Source organism: Rhopilema esculentum, chromosome 5 (genome assembly GCF_057945365.1).
Source record: "Rhopilema esculentum isolate cy_ngs chromosome 5, ASM5794536v1, whole genome shotgun sequence".
Classification (NCBI taxonomy): Eukaryota; Metazoa; Cnidaria; class Scyphozoa; order Rhizostomeae; family Rhizostomatidae; genus Rhopilema; species Rhopilema esculentum.
In genome coordinates, this window is record NC_142819.1 from 10,011,223 (window position 1) to 10,021,916 (window position 10,694).

At 36.0% G+C, this 10,694-nt stretch overlaps 2 protein-coding genes across 2 annotated transcripts; both read right to left on the minus strand.

Moving 5' to 3' along the window:
* Positions 1-73: 73 nt before the first annotated feature.
* LOC135689877 (myelin expression factor 2) lies at positions 74-8,047 on the minus strand. Its single transcript, XM_065207237.2, has 11 exons — positions 7,599-8,047; positions 6,673-6,766; positions 6,370-6,528; positions 6,135-6,186; positions 5,915-6,016; positions 5,295-5,344; positions 4,309-4,522; positions 2,609-2,919; positions 1,338-1,389; positions 1,076-1,177; positions 74-263 (listed from the first exon to the last, which is right to left on the minus strand). The coding sequence occupies exons 3-11, from the start codon at positions 6,445-6,447 to the stop codon at positions 202-204; spliced, it is 1,023 nt and encodes a 340-aa protein (XP_065063309.2). The 5' UTR covers positions 6,448-6,528; positions 6,673-6,766; positions 7,599-8,047; the 3' UTR covers positions 74-201.
* A 132-nt stretch (positions 8,048-8,179) lies between these two features.
* LOC148960268 (uncharacterized) lies at positions 8,180-10,444 on the minus strand. Its single transcript, XM_089116197.1, has 2 exons — positions 9,733-10,444; positions 8,180-8,489 (listed from the first exon to the last, which is right to left on the minus strand). The coding sequence occupies exons 1-2, from the start codon at positions 10,079-10,081 to the stop codon at positions 8,425-8,427; spliced, it is 414 nt and encodes a 137-aa protein (XP_088972323.1). The 5' UTR covers positions 10,082-10,444; the 3' UTR covers positions 8,180-8,424.
* Between the last annotated feature and the right edge of the window lie 250 nt (positions 10,445-10,694).

Below are 10,694 nucleotides of genomic sequence, written 5' to 3' on the forward strand. Positions count from 1 at the left end.
ACTGCTTCACATCCAATATCAAAGCCATAAATTCTTCGATAATCAACAGTTATCGAATTTATCATCTCCGAGCTTTTAGAGATCCAGGTTTAGCTTTAATCATCCCCAACAAGATTTGTATGTTTGAAAACAAAATATATATAAAATAACGCGGCAAGGGTGTTCATTCTGTTTGTGAAAAGCATCGAGCTTTATGTGAGCTCATTTTCGATCCATGCGAACTTCAATTTCTCTGCCATCAATCTTTGTGCCATTCATTACAGCTAGAAACTGTCAAGGAAAACAGTCATAAGGACCTCTTAAAGTTTAGCAAGAGTTTTGATAATAAACAAGCAGTGGTGTGGTGGAGGGGCTCTTGGGAGCTCAGAACCCTTGTTAAAATCCAGTGAAATTTAAAGGGAGCTTAGGCCCCCCTTAAAGAGCAAGCATGGGTTTGGTTGGAGGAATTCCGAGATGGCAATCATCTATTGTGGTGTAGATTCCCAATGATTTCCCACTCGTAGTTTTGAGTCGGTGAATAGTTTAAATGATTTCATTTATCCAAACAAAGAAACATGAATAAAAATAGAATTATATTTGGTGTGGTCGTGGGTGTGGTCACTGTTGAGGCTTCTAGAAGTGGCCTACAGCACAGAACCCCTCATTACTTAGAACGGCATTCCTGCTTAATAAGATAAGATGTGATAACGGCAAATACAATTTAAGCAAAGTTTAAATTTTTTGTTTACATACGCTAAGAATAAAACTTTAAAATTTTTTGGTGTTCATCTTTACTTAAACCTTTATTTGAATCATGATTTGACGGGAGTGATCTCTATATATCCAAAAGATTCCAGTTATTCTGGAGATCTAGCACTCCCAAAAATCATTCGGGCAATTCATAGAGAGGCAAGATTTTTACTTTCGACTGTTCTAAATCTATTATTCTAACTTCCTATTATGCATTACTTTTTTGTTTTATCAATAAGAAGGACTTCAAATAGCGACAACCGTGTATCAACATAGGAAATGGATTCAGCTACTATGTTAAAGCAGCAAAAAATCATCGTTCTTCCAATAACAACGGAAAGGATACAGACAGCAATACGCGCTTCGTCCGCTTGCTCAAACAGCACTGTACCACATCCTCGAGATCGACCACGCTCATCAGTAATGATATCAGCTCGAACCACGTGACCTAAAAAGCATCGGTACAATTGCAAGATAAGAAGTTAATGAAAAGAGGGGCTGGGGCGAGAAAAAGATGGCAACCATGACAACAAGAAGAAATAGAGATATGATTTTAGGAGGTACGTAGCAGAAATTGCATGAAAAGAAAATATTAAGAGGGATCTTACCACAATTTCTAAAACGATCTTTAAGCTCTTGCCAGTTTACTTTCCAGGGAAGCTAGAATAGAGAGCGAGAATTCTCTAAATAAAGAAATAGAGTGCCGTGGCAAACAAGAAACATATGAAAAAGTAAACAGGGAAGGTTAGAGGCAGCTGGTGAAATTGAAGGCTACTTGTATGGGTATAATATGTTAAGAAACAGGGGCGTCCTTAAGGTAAAGAATTACTCAAATATCAAAATTCAAGGGCGAGATAAAACACACGAAGAAAATTATTACTACGCGGATGCATTCACGCAAAATAATTTAAATCTATTCATCTGACATGAAGAAAAGCAAATCAGGACTACTTGAATGGAGATTGTAGATAACTCTTTATGCTTAGAGGTTGCCCTGAGATATCAAGCTGCTAGAAGTAGCAAACAGGGGAACTCCAAGGAAACCGTTGATTTTCAAACTATTGAAGGCCTTTTCAAAAAGCAAAGCAATCAGATAGAGCAAAGATCGAAAAGCACTTGCAGATTTCTTCAATATGGAGACTCAACATAGACAATATGGACAATAAGAACAAGCTTATTCTATTTTGAATATTGATGCAATCCAAAATAACAAGTTTGAAGAAAAAGTAGTCGAAAATTCAAGGCGAAAAGGTAACACTTATAATAGATCAACGTGTTTTGAAAATACGTTGAGCACCTTTGAATTGCCGTACAAAGCACAAAATTGTCAAGCATTGAAATTGATAAAACCAAACAAAAATAGGAACTTTTAATCGAAGTGATCATAAAGCCAATATTAATAAATCGACAGGTTCATTCATGTTGCATGAAAATGGTTTTCGCCAACAACAATCTTCAACATCTTCACACTAAATTTTTCATGAAATTTGCTATCAGACTACATGGCTGGGTGAATACGACATGTAATGCAAATTAAAACCCAAAATACTTTCGCCAACATTTATTTTCAAATTCATCTCTCCTTCTTTATGAGTTTTCCATCAAACTCTATTCCCCAGCCAGAACCTCTGTAAGAAACACTTTCTAAAACTCTGATATCGATTTAAAAAAAACAGCTACCCAAATCATGCTGGCGGCCATTATACTTTGAATTTTGCATTCAGAACGATTTTCAACGAAACAAAAAAAGCAAGCCAGTTTTACAACGATACGTGTGAAAAAACTTCAGAATCAAATTTGACATGTTTACGACAATCATTGCACAAATCGAATAGCCACACTAAAAACCATGCCATACCAACCATCTGCACATACTTACGTTGCGAACGAATATCTGTTTACCACTGTCATCGCGACTGTTGCCTGAGCCAATCTTTGGTGCCGCACTACTTCCACTATTTCCCATTCCTCCTCCATGATGTCCTCCAATCGCACCGCTGCCTGCTATTCCACCAGCTAATGCTCCAGCCAGACCACCACCGAACCCGCCTCCGAGCCCGCCTCCAAGCCCGCCTCCCAGCCCACCTCCGAGCCCACCTAACAAACTGCCAAGGCCACCTATGCCTGCACCAAGCCCTGAAATACCGAGTGCTTCGAGACCACCACCAGCTGCTGCACCACCAGAAAGGCCTGTCAAAGCAACAATATTTACTAATATCTCCATCCAAGCTAGACGAAACACGAAGCTGCATTGCTAGGCTCTACTTACAGCCAGTCACTTATCTTTAAGATCCTGCTGAAGAAAAAGGCAACTTGGCAAAAATTCTACAAAATCAAAAAAGGTCATTGCAGCTAATATTTACAAAAACGTCCCTGATAAATTTCGTTATGATTATTCTATCAATCATGTACTAACGATCCTCAAACAACAGTCATTCAACTGCCTGAAAAGTTCTTGCACAAAGGACCAAAAAGAAGTTCTAGATCAGTTTCTTTGAGTAGAAGATAGAACTCAATAGACAGTGGACAAAGTGAAAAACTCGTCATCTCTTTTCTTAGACACTAAGAGCTTTTGAGCTGTTATTTGCTGTCCAAACCGAACCACCAAAGCAGATATAATGCTCACCCCATGAACTCATTGTCTGACTTAATGGTTACAAAGAGTATAAGTGTGTACCAACAAATGTTGTCTTAGTTAGCCCACTCAAAGAGGGAACCAAAGAGCCTACCATTTCCAAATGCAAACTTTAAACAAAACCAAAAAACAGAATGATTCTAACATATATTAAAATTGTGTTGTCCTCCAAACACTGTCATTGTTACGTTAGTATCCCCTTACTGCAAAGCAGCCCTGAACAATTTCACTACTAAAATACAGTTCTAGATAAGACCAACATATTTGTAAAGCTCTTCGATAATGACAATTTTCACGTTAAGCGATAACTTCTGTGGCAGCGGTTTTTCCCTACAGCTTTGTATAGGAGAAACAAGCGTTACTGTTATGTATTATCATTGGCTTGTTGAAAATGTAAACAAACAATCTGATTGGCTTCAAACAGTTTTCATCTTTGTTGATAAGACAAGATTTGAGTACATCTTTCCCTACAATTCCTGTATGCAACCATACAGCAATACAAAGCAACAGCTGGAATATTATATGTACTTTCTTTGCGGGCACTTTTCCGTAAAAATCATACAAAGAGTTAGCAACAGAGCTGACACCTAATCTATTTAGGCCTCCTGAAATTCACAATATCGAGCCACTACATATACCCAAACCAAAAAGCCAAAATTCTCAATGGTAACACCAATGAGATCAAACCATCTCTTGCATGCAGATTAAAGTGAGTTTAATAACATACTAACGATTATTATTCACTTACTTACTAGCACATACTATCTCGCTAAAACCATCAAACTGCGTAAGCTCTTGCTTATTCAGAACATCGAACTGAGCAATGCTCTTGCTCTTGCAAATGAAAGTGGAAAATGCAAAAATATATACATCCACGTCTCCTTTATACATATGGCTCATGGTCCGGTCAGGCCAGTAGACTGAAAATGTTACACATGACATACCTGCTCCTTGGTTGCCAAGACCACCCAAATTGCTGAAGGCACCAGATGCAAGAGCACTTAAAGCAGCAAGAGACTGCAATTGCAATAAAGCAAGGGAATTTGGTTGTTGCTGAGAAGTGGGAGCTTGGTTTGCAATCCCACCACCCATATTCCCACCAGGTTGGTTGCTGTTGCCAGTTGTTCCCATAACTTTGGCCAGCGTGGAGTCTCGATCCTGTGAATAAATAAAAGGATAAGAAAAAAAGTTCTTCAGCATTTTTTACTGGAGAGACAGGAATTACAAAATTTTCAATCTGCTTAGAGCAAAGCATCAACAATATACTGTGAATGGTGGACGATTGTGGCCCAAACAGCTTGCATACCTCTGCTCTCTCAGTCACTAAATCCAATTTCACAATTGATAAAATAAAAAACTACAACGGACGATAGAATGGAAGAAAATACTTTGTTTGGAGGAAAAACTAATCTTACAAACATATGACTAGATAATTGTCAATCAAATTAAATTGCTTGACAATAAGATAACCACATAAAAAGAGTCCAATACATTTCCAAAAAATAGCTTTACCTTGCAATATACCAAAACATTTTTAAACACAAAGAAAACAGTAGTTAACGAGCAAAACTTTAATGACAGGGTACAGGATGGGCAATGGTCAGTAGCATAAGCAATAAAATAAACAGCAAAGAACTCTTGCTTTATCTTGTTACATCTGATGTAGGAGCGGAGAAAACATAACAAATTTGCAACAGTAGCCTGGCAACGATTAAAACATTGGTTAATTTTGGAATTGGCTATGCTACAGATTTAACATAGTTATACACATAACTTGCTAAGAAAATAAATTTAATCTGTAGCTGCAAGTTAAGTAAAGAAAAGCAGAAAGTTGCAAAATAAAAATTGCAATTGTATAAAATTGTTAAAATCTATCTAGCTGCAGGATGGAGAGTTTGTCAATAAAGGTTAAATTCAGCTATTTACTCACCAGTCGAGCAACAATGGGCCTTTCACCAAATACATAACCATTGAACATTGCTTTAGACAATTAAGGAAGATGGTTGATAGACAAAGATATACAAATTTTAAGTATTCAAGTTTGACTTTAGGAATGCTGCGACTCTGCTAAGGTCTGTTTACATTAATTTTTCCTTCTCATTTATTCCATCACTTTCTCACATCGCAGCACAGGCATCCTATACGTCACTCCATTCACTAATCCCCATTGTTTACTTTTCATTATCATGCTATTAATTTTACTTATCATCTTATAACTCGCCCTTCCGATCATTTTTCAATATAATATGTGTTAATTTTAGATATGTATATACAGGATAGGAACCATAGCAATTCTTGCTTTGTAATATTGTTCTTGTAATGGTGACCACAGCGTTCTTACACAGTTTTCATTAAGTGCAAAATTTTATAAAATATTAATAATGTCACCAGCTCTTTGGTCTAAAAATTCAAAAACAAAAAACATTTTTCATTACTTTGCACATTAAACTTTTGCAATACTTCCCTGGAACGTCCAGATTCAACTGTCATTATAAAAACTTCTGCCTGAAATAACTTAATCAAATTTCTTAATTATTTTCGAAATGATACAGACAGCTTGCAAAGCTTCTCCAGGTGTTTCATAGACAACTGTACCAAACCCCTTTGACTTTTTGTCTGTATCTGCAGCAATATCAACTCTGACAACATTTCCTAAAATAAAAATTGCCCATAAACTATTTGTAATATAACATCTGAAATAGTGTTGCTTAAAGTTTTGTTAGGGATAGATTTAAAAAAGGTGATGATTTTCAAAAGTCTTCTTGCTTACCAGCTCTCCTGAACACATCTTTCACTTTTTGCCATGTTGTTTTATAGTCAAGCTGCAAACAATTTATGAAATATTAAATACATTTAATTGAATTTACTTTAAAAAGTGAAATACAAGGTACAAAAGCAAAAAGCTTTCCACTTCAATGCACCTGGTAAAAACAGTTTATTCTGGCCTAAAAACATTTCAAGCAAGTTTGCTTAAAAAAGGATTAAAAATTACAATTAGGACATACATTGCTTATAAACACTGTTGAGTTGACAGGGTCTGCATTCTTCGAATTCAAAAATGACATGTTTCCACCACCACTCATGATGTTTTGCTGTTTTCTCGATTGCTCATTCTCTTTATGCTGTTTTAACTGTCGCTGATATTTATCATCATCAACTTTGTCCTGAAACAATACTTCATTATATTAGCAGTCATCAGCAATTCACAATACTCTATTAAATATAATAAGTAAGTTTTAGGAATGATTTTAAAAAAAATACAAAACACCAAAACAGATCATAATTCCAAGAATATAATTTCAAACTACCTCTCTGACTTTAAGTTTTCTTCCAAGAATTTCAAAATCATCTAACTCTTTAACTGCAGTTGTAGCATCTTCTCCTCTTGTAAATTCCACAACACTTTAAAAAAAGAGATCAGATTAACAAGGCATCTACCAGTCTAAATTTCAGAACAGGAAATAATTTATAAAAATGCTAAAATACAGACTTAACTAGCATATGCAGGCCTTGCCTGGATAGGTGCTCAACCAAGGACACAGGCCATCAAGCATATTCTCTGGCAGATTTTTTTAATTTTCAAGCAAGTGTTAATATTCTGTATTAAGTATTATTTTCTGTTTTTCCTTAATAACTTGAAATCACCTGTGCAAATCAGGGATCATATTTCCGCTCAATTTATGCATTGCTTATTGCATTAATTTGCTTTTGTGAGTAGTAGATGTTTTGGGTGTCTTACAGAATGGATAACATAAAAGAGGAAACAAAGTTAAATATTTGACTTAAAGCCATGCGTTTTGATGAAGTAATATGTGAAGCTGAACAAAGCAGTTGTGATACTGACAGTGATAAAAGCTCATCAACTTTTGCTAGATAAGTAAGTTGGCATCATTTGATTCAATCTCTCGAAAGATGCTCTCAAGGTAATTTTATTTAGAGGTGCGAAATAGAGCACCTAGAGTTTCTAAGAAGCTCTTTCTATAGAGTACCTTCATTTTGCTTGGAGCAAGGCCTGATATGTCAATAGTTTTAGAAATCACAGATAAAAGTACCTTGTCTTCAATCTTAAAAACTATTTTGAACCAAATTGAGCAATTTCTTTAAAAGGAAATCTTAGAAATCATGGTAGCAACAACAGTTTAGGCAAAACACTTTGAGGTACTTAGTTATCCAATGTTTCATTTAATTCAATAAAACACATCAAGGGTTAAACTGATATAAACTTTGTACTTACGCACTTCCCTGAATGACAAATTCATGAAAAGAAAAAAGACATCATGAATATGACATTTAATACATTTTCCATTACTTACAAAATATTAAATGCTATCAGAAGTTCAACACATGTTATAAGAATGTAGAATGAGTTGCTAAAGGGTATCAGCAGTATTTCTGCCAAAACTGTGAATGTATTTAAGTTTGCTAGTTTTCAAAGGTAGGTTTCAGGACCATGAAAAGTTATGCTTATCAAGAAATATCCTTGTCCTTCCTCCTAACGCGAACACACTTTGCGATTTCTGTGCCTGGAACTACAGGGAACTGCTGATGGCAGAGACTCGAACTTCATACTTTTCTATATTTAACCTGTGACCCTGACCACTGATACATCCTCATACCTTAGACATTCACCACAAAAATTTGCAGACATTGGATAATAATCTTTCTCTACCCAATGATGGTGCCAAAAGTTGTCAAAACACAACAACAATTACAAGGGTACTACACTAAGTAGACAGAAAGTAGAAAAAGCTGACAAAGTGGCAAAGTAAACAAACAAGATAGATTGTTTTCAAAGAATTGAAGTTTTTCTTTTGGAATTTCAATGTTTCTAAAAATACATATTGTTCTCTTGTTTTGAGCCAAATTGTTTGAGTCATTTTTTTCACAAATTTTTCACTATATCCTTTACAATTACATGAGCAACTTTCATGCTCAGTAACTATACTCAGAAAGTATAGCTTATTGAAGCAATAGTGCAAATTAGCAAAAAACCCACAATATGCCATGTTTCTGGTTTGTTTACAAAATCATTACACAGCTTAAATTCAAGAAAATACTTATTAAGCACTCACCCTTGGATGGCCTTGATTATCAGATATCATTTCAACATATTGTACATCCCCAACTGAAAACAAATCCAGTAAATTCAGAACATATTCAAAGGTAAATAAATATTACTTTTTGTATATATATATATTACTTGTTACATGTGTAAACAACATGGTGATATGTTGAGCAAAATTCTAAATTTTACCTAAATTTTACTCTTAAATTTTATATGCAGACATTTTTCCTCTTTTGGAGCAGTTACAACTCCCATAGCAATCTAAAGTCATGATGCAAGATTAAACACATATTGCAATGGCCTGCTTTTGTGAAATTAGAATTCATCTCAAGATTACATATTTAAACCTTATAACACCATTCTTCATCATAAGGAAATCACCATGCGTGTGGCAAACCACACGCATTACTTCTTTCATGCGTGCGATTAACACTCTTGAAAATCAGGCTATTTCGGACACTGTTTACACAGTCCTGTTCAAAAACAGAACCGCGATGGTACAATATTTGTTCTCTTTCGCAAAATTAGCTTGGTTCCAGAGTGCTAGCGTAAACGAAAGGGCAAACAGTGACCGTTTTGTCACAGTTCCAAACTTGCTTGAAACGTTTGGCTTTCTTTAGAGAAAGAAATACAAGTTTTTTAACTGAAAATCAACAAAGTCCAGATAAAAGTCAATCAATGTTAAATGTCATGGTCTGGTAATGCTTCGCGTTGGTTTGAAAGGGCAAATTTTAAGCTCCTTACACCGCAGTTTGCATGCAGCATGTTTCTTTCTATGTGCATGCCCAAACCCTTGGTTGAAAAATTGCATCACTTGCAGGTATGCTTCAGATAGACATAATTTGTACTGCCTGGATATCTTACACACACTAGCACATTTGTTGCTGGCCAAAATGAATCTGAGTGGCTATATTCAGAAGCCTTTTGGAGCAGAGTACCAGGCAGACAATCGTTGGTGTTGAATTTTAGCACCTAGAGTCTTTTTAGGTTGACTTTCGCACCAAAAGAGTCTGAATGCATGGCGCAGAATTTTGGCTATTTTCAGCCATAATGTCATTAGCTTATAAATCAGTCAATATCTGATAATGATTATGTCATTATTGATTATCAAGTGTGATTGAGAGAATCAAAAACGTTTTATCTGATTTGGTAGGCATCATTGTCACCTTCTGATTCATCCAATTTCGTTTTGCAGGTCAAATGCCCTCGCTTGAAGTCTGCAGCTAATGCCTAGCCAAAATCATGTCCAACCTGTGGTGACGTGACCTGAGATTGATAAGAATTGTCGTTTAATGCTTCTTACCTTTCCTCATTATATCTTTAAGCTCTTGCCATTTCAGTTCATAAGGAATATTTGTTACATAAACTCTGCACTCTTTACTAGCGAAGTTGCGCCCTGTTCGTTCACGGTTTCTGAAGGAATCCCTCTCTCTTCCTAGCCTTCTTCCATCTCGATCCCGTTCACTGCTTCTCCTTCCCCTTTCGTCTCTTCTTTCCAAACTTCTAGGTCTTGGGCTTCTGCTTCTCGAACGCCTGACGGGGCTTCTTTCACTTCCTCTGTCATACCTTGACCATTCTGACTTGTGAGCAGCTTCCTCTTGATCATAATACCCTCTTTCCGAATCATGGTGTCCTTGCACTGGCTCGTCCATTTTCTCCCCACTGGTTAGGCCAGTGAAATGCAAGTCCTTCTCTTGGCTATAAATCCACGTTAAAGAGTGTTTTCTGGCAAAAGCTATCGAGTCTTTTAAGTTTGCCTATTTAAAGCCTGTTCCTTATCGAATGCTGAAAATATTGCACGCGATTTGTCTAGAGTTTTGCAACTTCGTTTGCAATAGCAACACTGAAGATAACCAGACACTTGATATCCCATGATACATCACGATACGATAACATGCACCAACTGCCCTCGCAGGGGTGATTCTCTCAGTTTGAAAAAAAATCAGTTGCAGATTTCTTCAGAACTTTTGCACTTGAATAGCATGTCAGATTCATATTTGATCTTAACTAAGCCTTGTTGCCTTAGCAATTGGAATCCTGATTTTTTTTTCTGTTTTCACCCTCTAATTTTTCCGTGTTCCCCGAAAGCAAAGGTATTCTTTAATGAGGCCCTATATATGAAATAATTGAGATTTTTTGAGGTAAAATATAAATATATTTTCCTCTCTTGCTTTTTGCTTGTAACTAAGAGTAAAACCATAATGATATATTATCAAATCTTTATACAGAGAGATCATTTCATTTTTCCCAAAGACGAATGAATTT